This window comes from Eurosta solidaginis, chromosome 1 (genome assembly GCF_040869045.1).
Source record: "Eurosta solidaginis isolate ZX-2024a chromosome 1, ASM4086904v1, whole genome shotgun sequence".
NCBI lineage: Eukaryota > Metazoa > Arthropoda > Insecta > Diptera > Tephritidae > Eurosta > Eurosta solidaginis.
The window spans coordinates 282970880-282988249 of NC_090319.1; the positions used below are offsets into that span (position 1 = coordinate 282970880).

Consider the following 17370-nt stretch of genomic DNA (forward strand, 5'->3'; position numbering starts at 1 on the left):
ACTGCAGAAGTCTTCATTATTCAGCACTATTGCGACCTTTACGATTTAAATTTTCCTAAAAGCTCGATAAGCCTCAAAGGTATGCTGTGGAGCTCCAACCTAACGGTATATAAAATTTGAGCATGCGCTATGCAAGGTTTATGCTCACCAGAATGCTCGTACTTGTGTCTCGCCAACGAACTTTGCTTCGCAAACGCCTTATCGCATTGATCACAAATAAAAGGCAAATCCGGATCACCAGCATGTCCATGCGTCTCTGCTTTGTGACGTTTGGGTTTCGGTAATAATCCATTGGAAATGTAGTCATCCTCGTGAGAGATGCGAGACTCATCGTCGCGCCAAGAACGTTTTTCCGAGCCGCCGGGACTAAGACTCGTTCCACGGTAATCAGGAAATTTAATACTGTTGATGAGTGGATTGCACGCATATTCACCCGGTGTCATACGGAACATAGCCTCCATGGGCATTAGGCTACGCTGTGCGCCATTGGGTAGCATATATGGTGGTAGATGACCAGTCAACGAAGCAGAGAAACCGTTATTACTATGATTATTTACATTACGTGGTGTAAGCGGTTGTGGTTGTTGCTGTTGCTGCTGTGTTATTAGTGGCGCTTCACTAGGTGATGGTGTTCTATGTTGGAAATGTTGATTTGTGTGTGGAGCACTGAAATAGAATGCACCATGCGGTTTGAGTGTCTGAGGCACAGATGCGGCGGATGAAGGTGAGGGCGATGAGGGTGGTGACATTGAAGCGGACATTTTGCGGCTCAAATTAATTGCCTCATTCAAATCACCAACGTTCACATTCTGCATGGGCGCTATGCCATAGAGAGGTGAATGTTGTTGTACACCGTTGCGCATAGACGACAACAACCAATCACGTTTCAATGACAAATCCAACGGTTGCTCTTCACCTGGACGCCTGCCATTCGATGTTGCTGCTGTATGCTCCACCCCAGTAACTGCAGCGTCAGCTCCCTCCTTTGTTGTGGGCGCCAGTGGAAATGGCAATTTACCATTTGCTTGCATAAAACTTTGTAATTTACGTTCACGTGAACGATTATTTTGAAACCAAACTTGTACGACGCGTGCATCGAGTTGTAGTCGTGTTGCCATCATACGAAATTCTTCGCGACTTGGACGCGCATTAATGGCGTAGTGTTGCTTTAGTTGTGTTTGTTGCTCTTCAGTGATGGCAGTACGTACACGCACTTTACGTTCGCTGCCCTCGCTATTGCAGTCATTGCGTGAGCAAGAATCACGTTCGTCTTGATAGTCTTCCAAATCACTTGAATGCTGTAGAGAGGGTAATGAGGTTGTGGACAATTCGGCGATGGACTCATTCAAACTGTGTGTTAAATTTGACTGCTGTTCATTATCTACACGTTGACACGGTTCTTCTTCTTCTTCTTGTTGCTGTTGCTTCTCTTCAAGCTTCTGCGTATGTTCGTAGTGTTGTTGTAACTCTTGTTTTATATAACCGCATAGCACCTTTTCGTGTTGTACGAGTTCAGTTTGATGATTGAATTGTTTGTTACAGCGACTACAACGTAGCTCAAGCGCGTTAGATATGTTCAAGTTGGAGTTGTATGCTTCTACTACTTCTGTGTGGTGATTGTGCGTAGATGCTTCTTCGTCCTCTGGGTGAATTTCCTCGTTTTGGACGTTATTTTCCATCTCCTGCTTCATTGTTGTTGGTATCACTGCCTCTGGTTGTGGCACGTTCGCCAATGGTTGTGATTCTGCTTCTGCGCTTGCTGGTGTTGTGGGACGGCTTAGTTCTAGTTTGATGTTTGGCATTGTTTCTTTTTCTACGCTGGTTTCAATTGCATCACTGTGCTCAATTGGTGTGCTTGTTGCACGCTTTGTTGCTTCAACATTCAAACTTTCACGCGCTTCTGCTCCAATTGCTGCTTCTACCTTCGCATCTTCTTCGCAAAGCTTTTCCTCAAAACCTTTGGAATGTTCTGCGGTTATAGATTGGTGACGCTCTGGTGCCGTATTTCTCTCCTCATCTTCCTCCTTAGCATCAACTTCATCTATATCCATTACCAATTTTGGCTCATCTGGCGTTTCTTCTTCGTTCACCTCATCAATGGAGTCTTCAAAATGCGTGCTATGTTCCTGCCCCTCCACTTGTAATTGCTGCTTCTCCCCTTTCGCTTGTTCCTCTTCTTCGCGCAGTTGTTCCTCTGCTCGTTGCTGTTCTTTTTCTCGTTGCTGCTCCTCCAAATGATGTTCCTGCCTTTGCTGCTGCTGCTGCTGTCCAACTGCTGTCAGTTCCAGCAATCGTTGTATATTATACGAAGGCAAGCGAGGATCCAACGCCAAGCTATAGAAGGGATTTGGGAACGTGGCCAATAGAGCTGCATTCATAGCATAATCATCATATTTAGGCAATAAATGCTGATAGAATGGTGGAGTGCTGCCATTTGTCCCCGCATCACCAGCATAATAATTCATGTGCTGAGAGAGCCCAGGCGGTAGCGGTACATTGGCATGGAGAGCGGCTTCGGTGAGACCATTCGTTTTTAAAATACCGCCGTTACTGCGCTTAGCACCGACTACACCCTGGCTGGCGGCATTCTTATCCAACGCTTTGAACATAGCGCGATTTGGATGCAATTTCATACCCATACTAATACATTTCTTTGACGTCATATGCGATGAGTATGAGCCGGAATGTGAGAATCTTTTACCGCAATTATCACAACCGAACGGTTTCTCGCCGGAATGAATGCGTACATGCTCTTTGAGATGATGTTTAAATTTGAAAGCCTTATCGCATTGATTGCATTTGAATTTGCGCAGAAGAGCGGATTCATCGTGACTGATCATGTGACGTTGCAAGCGGTAAACATTGGCGAAGGCTTTGTTGCATATTTTGCAGCTCTGAAAAGATAAGAAAAAATAAAAGGACAATTAAAATAGGTAAAAGTGTGACTTGGGCGTGATATGTTTTGAGGGTTTGAAAGGTGAAGAACGGAATGGATATATTCTAAGTACAAAGTTTAAGTAATTTAAACCTGCAAGTTATTGGAGATCTCTGAAAGAAGACTGTTACGAATAACTATCTAGTTTTCAACGGAGAAATCAATCTTTTTAACAAGTGCAAAGTAGGACAATACTGAGAAGGCAATTTAAATGTATTCCCAGGATATACATAAAAAGTTTCTCATCGTTAATTATGATTTCAAACTTTTATTAAACAATTTATTTAAGGCCAAGTACTTGAAACTTACAAAAAAAATATATATATTCCACATTTCAATAAAATTTAACAACAACAATAATAAATAATAATTTCTGTTTAAATCTCTAAAGTAATATCCTACAAGTTTAAATTTTAAGACTTTTGTTAATTCAAAAAAAAAAAAAAAAAAATACATTTGAAATACTTTGAAATAAAAAAAGAATTTAGTTCTAAAGCAAATTGTAAGCTATCATATATTATATCAGATATTTTTCTACAAATTTTTATTTCCGCCGTTCAATGGTGCAAGTTTGTATATTGTTTTTTTTTTTTTTTTCAATTTTAATTACATTTGAATAATTTGTTTCTTATTTATAAGAACTTGAAAATAATAAACAAATCAAAAACTAAAAAAATTGAATTTTTTAAACAAAATATTCCCTTTTATATATTTTTTTAATGTGAAAAGTAAAATAACAAAAAAAATTGTTTAACTCAGTTTAAAAAAAAACTGTAGAAGATATTTCAATTAAAAAAAATTATTGAAAATTTTTAAAAACTTGAACATAATAAATTTTGTTGAATTAAAAACAGAACAAAAATACAGTCACTTTATCTGGAAATTTTTTTAAGTTTCTGAATTTTTTTATTACTATTTTTTATTTAAAACACAAAAGAAGCTAAAATTTAATACAATTTAAATATGTTTTTCTTTTGTTGGACAAAATATTTTCTCTTTTTTTATTTAATAATTTGGGAAAAATTTAAACAACGTGTCATCAGCACGGACAAGGCGACAGCTGTTTCGATATTTTCTCGTAGACTTTTTTTTGATTTAAAAAAGATAAATTCCACAAAAAGTTGTTTTTTAACCTTAATTGACAACTAATTTTAGAAAAAAATATTATTTCAGAAATTAAAAATATGTTATTAAATAAAAACTTGAAAATAAAATAACTTGGCTTTTTTTTTTTATTATGAAATTCTAAATTTTTTGAAATACAATGTGTTTTAATTTAAACTTATTTTATAGCGGTTAGAAAATAAGAAACTTTGTGAAATTAAAAACTGGAGAAAAATTTAAAATAAATATTATCGAAAAGTTGTTTTTGAAAATAAAATGTTATAAAACAATTGAAAAAGCCGCAATAAAGTGTAAAAACCTCACACAAACAATGAAAAAAAAGCAAAGCGTCAAAGATGTCACTTACGGAAGCAGTTTTTTTCCATCAGTTTTAAGTTTTGATTTATGACAAACTGATAAAGCGATAACATGACAGACAGGCGAAAAGGTCTTCATATACTTGTTTGAGGAAAGAACAGTTTTAGGTGGAGTAAACAATTTCTTATTTGTACCAAATAAACGGCACGTGTAGTCTATTTTTTGCTACTTTTTAGAAAAAAGCGTAGACATAGCCTATAAGTAGAATATTTTGATGACGTTTATCTTTTAATAGCAATAAAACTATTTGTGATTTGAAAATATCAATTTACTGATAAGCACCTTCCCATGCCAATTTTAGTTGTTAAGGTTTGCCTATTTGAAATTAAATTGTTTGGATTTAATCAATTGACGATTGTTTTGTTGAGCCAGCATTTAGAATTAACTATTGCTTTTGGAGCATTTCCGTTGAAACTATTAAATATTGTAAGTAAATTTAAGTTTTTCATGTTAGTTATTTAAGTTTTTCCTCCAAGCCAATTTAAGCTTAGTTATTGAACCATGAGGCTTGGTGAGGATTATATTTCAGCTATTTTCTAGAGCACTCAACCCTTTTCAAAAATATATCAAACGATTTACTCATATTATCTTGTTAAATAGTTAAACGATTCAGAAGATTCGAAATCGAAGTTTCCCATATAATTTAAATGAGAACTAGAAAAGTCTGATGCGGTCAATATAAGTTCGAGGGGCTTAACTATTTAGAGGCCTCTTTTTCTACAGAGGCAAAACAACGGCTTTACTATATTTACGTTCTATTACATCACACCAGCCATGCCTTCTTAAATTGACTATGGAACCATAATATCTAACAAAACGCTCATTTAACCTTGTAATATGATATTCAAAATAACTTATGACAAAATACACAACTTAAAATCTTGCAGTAAAAAGATCGATCGGCATTAAAAATGCACCACACATCCGTCGAAACACCACACAACGCACAAGAATATTTTTTTAAATCGAAATAAACTTTATACGTATGTATATTTACTCTTTCAAAGATAAAGGTGTTATTTTGCAAAACCAAAATTCCCATTTCTTAACACTCTTGTGCTTAACCATTAACTTTTTAAATTATTCTTAAAAACTGGTTCTTGTTTTTCTTGTTCTTTTGACAAAAGCAGGTAGATAAGCATACTATGTTAAACAATAACAATTAATTAAACACTTGGGAAAAATTAACCAATGTAAAAACAGACGAAGAGAGAAAAATAGATGGAAAGTAGAGAGTGAAAATTCAATGAAATTATTTAAAAATGCGCAGCGTTGCAAATTTGATTATCATATTAACAATTTTCGCATCGAAGAATAGTGTTTCTATAATTTTATAGTTATTGGGATTTTTTAAGGTTTCAGATCTTTTACATAAATTTTAAATTCTAATTTCCGAAATAAAAAATAAAATTTTCGATGAATAAATTTGATGACATGTACTTGCTAGTTGATTGTCTGAGGTTCTTCCAAAGTAGCCTAAAGATGTTTCGAATAAGGAACAAAAAACGTAATTTTCCAGCAGAGCCTTTCTACTGCGAGTGGCTTTAATTTGCAATTAATGTTACTTTTTTTTTTATCTCAAGCTTTTATGTACAGCTTTAAAAAAAATGTTCGTCTATAATTCAACCAATATCTTCATTCCAATTTGCTCAATTTGGAAAATTTTTAAGAGTAAGATTGTATGTAAATACCTACCAGAAACTAATCATACGTACTTCTGGAAGACGCTCCTATTTCTTAAAACATCCTAAACTAACTTAAGCATTTGCTTACAGTTACAACTACTAGCCAACGAGAAGCCACAGGATTTATAAACATCTAAAGCCAGTGAAGGACTGCTTGAGAAAGCTATGAAGCTTTTCCTTAGATGGCACCAGATTTTAACATTTGTTTAGCTGAGCTTTCGGCATTGCTTTTCAAAAAAAAATTTCCTTAAAATGTTACTCCAAGGGATATGCGTTTTTGAAGCTACAAAATGCAAATCCGGAAAAATATCCAGTGCGGTGCGCAATTGACGGATTCTTGGCATTTTTCAAAAGCAAAATTGACATAACTAAAAAGGTTAAACGTGACAGTCATAAATTAAGAAAGAACGTGAAGATAATCTGCTTTTGTATAAACTAGGCCCAAGACAGTGCAGATATCGAACGCTTAACTATAGTTGAGACACACTAAGGGGCTATTTCAGATCGAAGAATTACCCTTGGTGAAATACCTATCGCCAGTTTTACACCTCCCACTTGTGTTCGTCGATGCGCCTTCTACAGCTTCAAATTTATGTGTTGCTTACGCTTTTTTTTGACGTTTCTTTTTTATCTTACTTATAATAATCAATTATCGTGGGAAAATGTATAGGGGAAATCTAGTTAGGATTAAGTAAGATAATGAAGATAATGTCATTATATAAACTTGGAGTTAGGAGATAATTTCTAATCTACTATTTAAGTGTAGATCATCTAAAATCAGCCTCGAAACTCATTTTTTTTAAACAGCACACTTGTAATACCTCAATACCTCTTTTTTTTTCCTATTTCTTCCCATATCCCCTTGTTGTAATGCAACGCAACTAATGAATAATGAGAGCAAAGTTTAAGGTGTCAAAATATAGAGAAAATATCATTCCCATGACAGTTGTTATGGTTTCCTTTTACGCTGCTAGACGAGTACTGAGCCACTTTACTCCAAAAATTTACACAAATGCCATGTGTGTACCTATTTATGTATATAGGTACCCTCATCCATTATTGGTACACAGCGTAACGACCGCTTATGCAAAGGTAAATGACATGATTTCCTGGAGATCCCACACAGCCTGTCTGCCAAGTGATGAGTTCGCTATGTAGAGTATCCATATACATACATACATATTTATGTATATCTTTATGCACTCCAATTGAGTTACACTAGCAGCTGAATTAGCTGGTGTATGGAATAGAATGGAATGTGAAGGCAGGTGGGGTATAATGAAAAAAGTTAAAAAGTGAGAGTTAAGGGAGACTGCTGGCAATAGCTCTCAAGCTACAGTAGAATGTGGATATGTTTTTGTTTAATCAACTCTTTCAGACTATTTTTTTTTAAATTTTAGTTTTACGCGCTTTTTTTTATTAAAAATAATAACATTAGGTACTTTAAAAAAAAAAAAAATTGTTGGAAGTAAAATACCGTTTATCTGTTATGAGGTTTCTGACATGCTTTTGTAGGGTGGGATAAACTTGAAATTGTTAATTGGTTATATGCATGAAGAGTGAAATGGAGTGGAGAACTCCCGCCACATATTGGTGTTGTTGGATGTTAATGGAGCGGATGTAGCTAATGACTGACTGCAAGGTGCGCTCATCGGTTTTGAAGGGACAGAGATGATGTTGATGATTGCATAAAATAGAACTAAGATAAAAAGCTAATTGAATAAAAAACCAAAAAATACAAGAAGGGGAAGGTAAAAATCATAAGGCACATTCTTCATAAACGTTCATTAAAAAAATTAATACGGCAGCGAACAGAAATATAGCAGGAGCAATTTTTATCAAATTTCGTCAATTAAGTTCTCTTTTTTCTTATTTTCCATATTTAAAAAAATTTCTATGAATTTCGGAACTGAAACCAAACCAATCTCAAAAACCGTTACGAATAAGTTCTAAAAATCGATGAAAATGTAACGAATACAAAGAGAAGAATTTAATTGAAGAAATTTCATAAAAATGGTCGTTCCTTATTTTCTGTTTGCTGCTGTATATGCATGTGGGTCCATATAAGATCCCAAGAAGAAGGGAAAATTTCCCTACAGGCAAATTTTGACAATTGCTCCAAGAGGGAACTTAAACTAGACAAACACCACACTTTACTAGAACGCCTTCTCGTTATGCTGACAGTGTGAATTACTCTATGCATCACGAAGAATAATCTTAGTAACTGCTCTATGTAGACAGGCAATTGCCATCATTCTGTCTGTTCAAGAATTTTACTGAATAATGAGAATTCAAACGAATTTGGGGTCTCTTAACACAAATATTTATCTCGAACATAATACCAAAGTGAACCCAAAAAAGTCTTGAAATGGTCGAAAAATATATCCTGAGGTAGGCTTGAAACGATTTGGAAAATAATGCTGAAATAGTACAGAAATTACTTGGAAATTATTCCGCAAATGATTCCGAATTGATTCTGGAATAGTCCCGAATCAGTTACTAAATAATCATGGAATAATATTTAAAAAAAATCGAAATAGTATTTAATTGTTCCAAAAAATCTATCCTGCAGCAGTCTCAAAATGATCGGGAAAATAATGCCGAAATAGTACAGAAATTACCAAATTATCCCGCAAATAATTCCGGAACGACGATGGAGTAGTCTCGAATTTCTCTTAAATAGTCTGGAAAAGATCGAAAAATTATCACGAATATTTAAGGCGGTGGCACAACGGCATTTTTCATATAGATGCGTTTAACACAAGCTTATGCATTCCAATAACATCGCCACAATCAACCAAGATGTTGCGTTTGTAAATATGAAGGAACTTCAGACTTGGCAATTGAAGTTTATTACGCCTTGCCCATTCACATACAAAATTTCGCGAAGCACTGTTGTAAACATTCTCTCTATACAACAAAAATACTTGCTAACATATTTTGTGTCGTATTCGATTGTAACATTGCAGTTTTTAATTGTGAAAAATGTTAGAAAATTTACCAACCAGTTGGAAAAATAATTTCACTTGCCAAGTGTGCCAACACCCTTAGCCAAAGCAAATGTCAAATTCTTCTTCATATGATTTGCTTGGAACAAAATTGGGGAGTTGGCTACTTTTCAATATCAGATGACGCTAGTGTCGCTCATTCTACCATTCTCCATAAAAATACATGCAATCTACTCATAATGCATAAGCATGTGTTAAACTCATCTATATGAAAAACTACTTATGTGTCGGAGCTGTTAAGGTACTATTCCACGAATATTCAAATGTGATCCTGAAATAGCGCTGGAGCTATCCCTAATGTGATTCTGAAATGATTCCATCTCAGAATAATGAAATAGTCCTGGAATAAACCGGAATGTGGTTCTGAAATCTTCCCAGAATAATACCAAATGGATCCCGAAACAGTACTGAAATCATCCCAATAAGATCCTCAAACGATCGCAACGAAATAGTTCTGATATGATTGAAATTATATCGGAAATAGTTTCCAAAAAGTTTGAAACAGTAACGAAATAGTCCCGAAAATAATCCGGAAATGGCTCCAAAACGATTCTTAAATAGTTTGCAATTATCCAAAAAAAAAAAAAAACATTCCGCAATCAATCCGAACTCAAGCACATTTTTTATATGAATGTACAAATAGATCACTAAAAATTACAAAAGAAAAAAAAAAAATTTAGATCACACAATTACTTTTCCCGCGCACTATAAAACGATCTCAAAAGCAAGTGCAGTCCATAAAATATAGTGGAATGTAATTATTTGCTTGGCGTGTGGCATTTTTAACACACCTTCGAGTGCAAAAACGACAAATTTGTAATAGTAGCTTGTAGTAGATGCTAATTTTTGAAGAATGTGTGCACTTTGATATTCCGTCTCAAACGACAGCAATAACCAAAACAATAACAAAATAAAATTAAGAAAAAAACAATAACAAATAATAAAAACAAAAGTAAACATCAAATATACCAACAAGTGGATGCATATGAAAACACTTTTTAAAATAACAACAAAAAAAAAAAGAAGAAATTTGTGATCGACACAAAGTGCATCAATAAAACGAACAACAAAAACACACAACAACAACAAAGAGTAAATTAGAACAACAGTAAAATTGACACTAAGCAAAGCAGAACGAAACAATAATAAACAAAATTATAAACGATAAATGTGTGGTGCGTGCAAGTGGTGGGGTAGTGGCTGTGAAGCTAATGCAAAGGTGTTGCTTGAGGAGAGGAAGATTTGGTTAAAGCTATGTGTTGAAAGATGTCGAAGAACGCCAATTGATGGGAAAGTGCAAGTGCAAGTAGCGTTGTCGTACCTAAGTTAGAAGTAATGACATGACAATCAAAAAACACACACACACAAATACTACATAGTCAAAGTCACATAACACAGATAATAATGTGGATGATGTTGATCATGAAGTGTTTTTGGCAGGGACGGAAAATAATAATTTTTTTTTTTCGGAGTCGAAAAAGTCTTGGTTAAAAAATTGTTCTAGGTGAAAATGTTTGAGTTCCGAGGTATCCCTATAGCAATATCATGTTGAATCATGCATCATTTTTATTTTTCGAACTTTTTCCATAAAAGTCCACATATAAAAGTAAAATCTGTATTTTTATTTTTTGAGTCCGATAGAACTAGTTAAACTCGGACTTTTAAAAATAAAAGTCCGGAAATAAAAGTTAAATCCTGACTTTTATTTTTTAAGGACAAAATAAAAGTCCCGCTTGATAACAAAGAAACTGCTTATCCGAATTAAATTTTTTTTTATTTCGGATCAGCCGTTTCTTTGTTATTAAGCGGAACTTTTATTTTGGCCTTAAAAAATAAAAGTCCGGATTTAACTTTTATTTCCGGACTTTTATTTTTAAAAGTCCGAGTTTAACTAGTTCTATCGGACTCAAAAAATAAAAAGCCGAAAATAATTTTTATCTTGATCCAAATATATTTAAATTCCAAAATTAATATTTTTGCAAGGAATTATATTATAAAAGGAATAACAGTTTCAGCCCCTGGTTTTTGGCGCAAATAATGCTTTAAAAGTGGGAGGAATATTGGGAGAGGTGCTAATTTTAATGAAATTTTCGCAATAATAAACAGAGTGTAAGTTTTTTGTTACTCATTTTGTCTATGCAGATTTAGTGGTTTTGGGTGTGAGGTGCTAAAGCGAATAAAATTATACACACCCTCATGGAACTCATGTTTAGTTTCCAAAGACGTTTTCTTTTCTGTAAATAATGTCGCCCTGTATGTTCTTCTCAGCTCTTACGTACGTTTGTGCCTGCCTTTCATAAAATATTTCCCACTGAATAAAAAACGGGGCAGATTTACCTACAAATTCAGCCATTTTACAAAGCGCCAGGTGACTTAGTTCAAAGGTTAGAGTTTGAGAGTGCAACATGAGGGTAACATATTTTCCAGCAAAATAAATGCAATGCACTCCAGATTGCGCAGTAAACCGATACAAGTGAAAACGCGAAAAACTTATTGACTTTGCCTTATGGGCCAATGTAATATTTAGGTTTTATGAAGCACTCTCTGGGAGAGTAGTGACACTAATATTTAATAGACTATATAAATCGGTAGATATTGAGTGGGGGAATCCGATAGTATGCATCATTCAAAAATTTCAGATTTTTGACTCCTTTCTAAAGGCAATAAAATTAATAAACACCCATACGAATTTCCGTTGTACAAGGAAATACATAGGCTCTATGTGGAGAATACTAAAAAATCGAGCCGGCTCTGAAATTTGAAAAAAAGGCTAATTTTCGACAACTTGTATCATCGCAATCCTCTCTTGTTTTGGTCACTGCTTTTGCACAGGTAGCGTACCCCACAATGGCAAGCTTTCGTTGTTTTTTGAGATATGAAGTTTTTCGAGTGGGAGCACTTGACGTGAAAGGCCACTAAAGGTTAGAGGCAAATTTGTTTTGCAATCGCAGCATTATGTTTACTCTTAAGAATGTGACTCACCATTATTATCATTCAAAGCCATAAGTAAATTGGCAGCTATTACGCCGTAACTGTCATAAGGCTGCTGGAAACAAATACTTACGCATGTAGGTAGGTATGTAGATCTATGTATGTCCAGCTGCATATGCGCGCCAGTCGGTGACCCCAATTCATTGGAGGTGTAAAAATAAATTGGGTGTATATTGTAAATCTATACACTGTGTCCGGCTTCGTTTAAATGGCTTTAGCTATTTCAATTAAATTCTTACTCACATTATAATTACATGTAATTTACTCTCTTATATGTATATCCATTTCACATATACATAAATATTCTGTAGTCGTTTTTATTTTGCTTGCTCAAACCTCTAGCCTGGCGGTTGCCTTAATTGAAAGTGTGAATCATATTTCAGCTGAATAGCTCATCAGCAACGTGAATGAGGCGACGCACAGTGTAACGCCCCCATATGAGCTACAGACAAAAAGTAGTAAGTGAACTACGAGTTGACAAAACATTAGCTGTGTTGCTTTTTACATGCATATACCTATGCACTTAAACTTTATATGACCTGCTAAGTATGTAACTTTATCTACACTTAAGAAATTGTTGCGCATAATATTAGTAGTGCTAAATTTCAGTATGCATTATGCTCAGTTGCAACCGAAATGTGTCTCTCTATTTTATGTCGATACTATTCTCCACTTCTATGACCGAAAAGTGTGTGTGTCCATGATTCATCGCAACCGATTCAGCTATAGGTTATATACCATGACCAACAGAGGTGTCCGCTATTCCGGAAAAGCCGTTTCGGAGGAGGTTTTTACTCCCCTAAAGATAATCTATGTGATGATAAGCGTTTTTATTAACTCGCAAGTGTAGATGTACATAAATGTAAAAAACACGGCCGTTGTTATTTAACGTGGATAGAATAAATTTTAAATATTATCGTGAAAAATTAACATATGCTGCCCCGCATAAGATAGTGGGTGGAGTTATTAAAATAACTCATTTTTTATGAAGGAGGTGACCATTATCTGGAGAATGAAGAATACACAATTTTATGGTGTTGAGGGATAAAAATCAAGAATTAAAAAATTACATATATTTTACTTTCTTTTTAGCTGGAATATTTGTTGCCGACTGAAACTAACAGTTAACAGTATGTTGAGTTTCCCTACCTAACTTTTTTCGGATATTTTTGCCGCATTCGTTACACTGTGCGCGCCTATGAGTATACGTGAACATATATGTAGTAATGATGAGCTGGAAAATGGGATGGATAATTTTGATAAAAGTATATTTATGTACTTAATTCAAATGTATGTTCAAATATCTATGCACGTTTGTAAGTATATAGTAATTTGTCGCTATATACACACATCTATTTGCCTTTGAAGTAGTTTTAATGTTGCGCCCTGGTTCATTGGTCCATCAAGTGATTGTTTATTTTGGTGATCATGACCAGCATGACGACAATCATGTGGCGTCTGTAGTTTTTTTCTCAGTTAATAGCAAAAGTAATTTTAATAAAAATATTTGCATTTGAAATTGTTTTATACTATTAACCATTATTATTATGAGTTATAATGTTTTTTTTTCGCTTTTTGTTGCTAAATGTTTGACAAATGTTCGCTCGAGAGCGTGATTGTGTACGCCTGCATGAAATGGCTTATATTTAAGAAAAAAAAAAAATTGTATGTAAATATATTTGCACATACCTAGAAATGCTTTTTGTAGTTTTTTAACAGCTCAATTTAATGACTGCTTAACATGTTTTTTTTTTTTTAAGTAGCCAAATGGAGAGTTGGCGGAAGCGTTCATAGTTGCAATTTCATTTTACTAAAAAGCTTTGTTGTAATGTGTAAGTAGATATATATGAATGTACATATGCTTTAAATGTAGGAACTGCTAATTGAAGTGAGAATTAGTCACGCTGTCGTTAAATTTAATATGACAGAAGCTACAAAGACAGCACATGAAAGTACTGGAGTATGTCATAAAAAAATTTTAACACTTTAAACTAAAAAAGTTACAAAAATATTAATTTAAATAAAAAATTTTATAAAAAATAAAAAAAAATGTTAGTAAAATAAAATAACACAAATTTATATGAAATAACATACAAAAACAAAAGGACAAAATAAAATAAATTTAAATAAATGGAAATCAAATTAAAAAGGAATAAAACAATTAAGTAAAATAAAATAGATTGAAAAAAGGAACTGGAGTATGTTATACAAAAAATTTTAACTATTGAATTAACCCCCCAGCGGGTAAGGGGGTCAGAATATACCCGCGGTAGGTATGCCTGTCGTAAGAGGCGACTAAAATACCAGATTCAAGGGGTGTGTAGCGCAACCCTTCAGGTTGCCAGCGCAATATATAGCTTCTCCAAACCCAATTGTCAACCTCACCTATCCGCGGCGAATCCTGTTTCACTAACAGACGAGGCTCTGGCGACCCCAAGCTCCTCATGGAACTTGGGGTGGGGAGGGAGGGGATGGCCTGAAGGTTTAATGTGGCCACATAAATCGTTCCCGAGATGGTCGGGCTAGTACCTTAATGGTGCTGTGGTACCGGAGCGTACCGGATCTGTATCCGGCAAAGGACCATCACATCGGTAACACTCCCCAAAGCCTTCGGGGAGCAACCTTATCGCTACAACAACAACAACAACAACTATTGAATTAAAATAAAATAAAACTAAATAAAACAAACTAGAAATAAACAAAATAAAATAATTTAAAATTTAATAAAATAAATAAAGGTACACCACAATAAAAACAGTATAATAATAAATATAAAAGTATATCAGCAACATCAAAATTTTAGAAACAAATTTTTTCAATTAGAAGAAAATTTTTCTAAAAGGGGGTCGCCCTCGGCACACTCCGAGTGTATTTCTGCCATGAAAAGCTCTCAGTGAAAACTCATCTGTTTTGCAGATGCCGTTCGGAGTCGGCATAAAACAAGTACGTCCCGTCCGGCCAATTTGTAGGAAAAAATTAAAAAAGGAGCACGACGCAAATTGGAAGAGAAGCTCGGCTTAAAATCTCTGCGGAGGTTATCGCGCCTTACATTTATTTATATCAGCTTTACTGCATCAAGCCAATGAAACGAAATAAAAATAACAACAGCAACAATAAAAAACAGAAAAACTTTATTAGGCAGCATATATAAAATGATAGTCATAGCCTAAGACCACGTTTACACCTGCACTAATCTACAATAAACCCGCAATAGATAATCTACGCGTTTGTATACAAATATCCCATCCCTAGGAATTAGATTATTAGCTGTCAAATTTTCACGGTTCTATTTTATTTCGTGCTTCCATTTAGAGATTACACCTTAGAGATGGTACTTTGTCTATGGAAAATACTAATTATAGGAGGGAAAAATTTATATTGTAAATCTAGTCATTTAACTAACGATTAGGAGTTAAGTACGAAAAGTGCACATGATCGACCAAGCAGGAAAGGCGTGGGTTCAAAGACGGGACTGTAAAGTGTTGAAGATTATGTGCAGGTCTTACAACCTTAGTCTAACAAAGTTGCTTCTATCATTAAAAAGAGAGGACTGTAGACTCATGACGGGTATTCTGAGTGGACACTGCCTTCTGGCGTCAAATGCCTTTAAATTAGGCTTGGTCAGTGATAGCAGATGTAGGAAGTGCGGGCTGGAAGAGGAAACAATCGAGCACGTTCTGTGCTCTTGCCCTGCGCTTGTCAGGCTAAGACTCCAGCTATTAGGAGTGATACAGCTGTCAGATCTAGAAGCAGCAAGTGGCTTAAATCCTAGGAAGCTTCTAGTATTTGCCAAGAGGACGGAGTTATTTTATAACATATGTCCTGGTTTTTGATAGGTTTTTCAGTTTGGTCGTTAAAACAAACTTCTGGTAACACTACGAACTTATTCAGTCTATGTGAGGTCCTCACCGGCCAGTTCAACCTAACCTAAGTACGAAAATGAAGATAATCTCGTTATATGTCAATTAGGTTTAACGGTAGGCCTGCTGGATTAGAAATGTGACGACTCGAGTTCGAATCTCAGCTCGTGGAGTGTAAAATTTATAATTTAAAAACACAAAGAAATTTGATGAAACTTTAGCAGGAGGTAAATAGCTATAATGTGAGTCAGAATTTTTAAGTCTTTTCAGTTTTTTCTGTCTTAACAAAGCATAATAATTTAATATGAACAAAAAATTATCGTGAAAGGTATATTAAACTCATAAAAATTTACAAATGTAACAAAATTATAGAAATTAAAATTAAGGAGATAAAATATATTGAAATAAAAGAAAATGGCGGGAAATAAAATACACCATGAAAACTTAAAAAAAAAATTAAAAAATAAGAAATATATAAAAATAAAAACAGACCAAAAATTAATTGAAAAATATTTGAAATGTCTATTTACATAACAAAACCGAAACTAAAACTTAATCAACACTGCATTTATTATCACAAAATATGTAAATAAATATAAATTTTAATGCATCAAAATAAAAATAAAATAAAATTAACCTAAACAAAATTAAATAATATAAAATATAAAAGAAGTCAAAGGATGTGATAAAAATTTTTATATTAATACTTTATCTACGTTTTATTGTCGTTATTGGAAGGTGGCCAAGTGAGAAATTCCTCAATAATTCACTCGGACATACACATGTGTGTTTATTAAAACGAATTCCTTGTATTAATATACAAATAAATATTTAATTTTTATCTTCCATAACTAAACTATCTTAAACAATTTTACCAAATTTATGTGGTTTTACTTGCCGCTGCTCTTTTTCGTTTTATCTTTATGTGTGCATATTTTATATGGCAACGATCTTTGAAAAAAAAAAAAATTATAATATAATAATAGTTGATGCTTTATTTATGTTTACGAAAAATTAAATACTAAAATGCAGTCCCTACCAATTAATATAATCTATAAAACCATTTTTGGTTGATTTTGCGCGCTTTGTTGCGCCAGAGAATTCGGTTGTGGTTTTCAAAAAATAATAATTAACGCAATTTTAATTTAACCGTTCACTGTCGGGGGTTTCATCGGATCTCTACGAACTTTTAGGGGAAGCCGTGATCAGTATTTTCAGGAACCATATGCAAATGAACTTCCAGTTATATTCCTATATACATAGGTGTCACAACAGAGCACTAACTATCTTGACTACTTCAACCTCTACCACACAATCTAATATAGCCCTTACATAACTTATACATGAACCTCAAATTTAATATCGTTGTTTATTTATAATACATAAAATTGTATAAAATGAAATTGTTT

At 34.0% G+C, this 17370-nt stretch overlaps 1 protein-coding gene across 1 annotated transcript in view; it reads right to left on the reverse strand.

Moving 5' to 3' along the window:
• zfh1 (Zn finger homeodomain 1) overlaps positions 1 to 17370 on the reverse strand; it is a 128453-nt gene that overhangs the window by 698 nt on the left and 110385 nt on the right. Inside the window, exon 4 of the mRNA XM_067760996.1 lies at positions 149 to 2894. Coding sequence (XP_067617097.1) covers positions 149 to 2894 — 2746 coding nt within the window. The remainder of the gene's footprint in view (positions 1 to 148; positions 2895 to 17370) is intronic.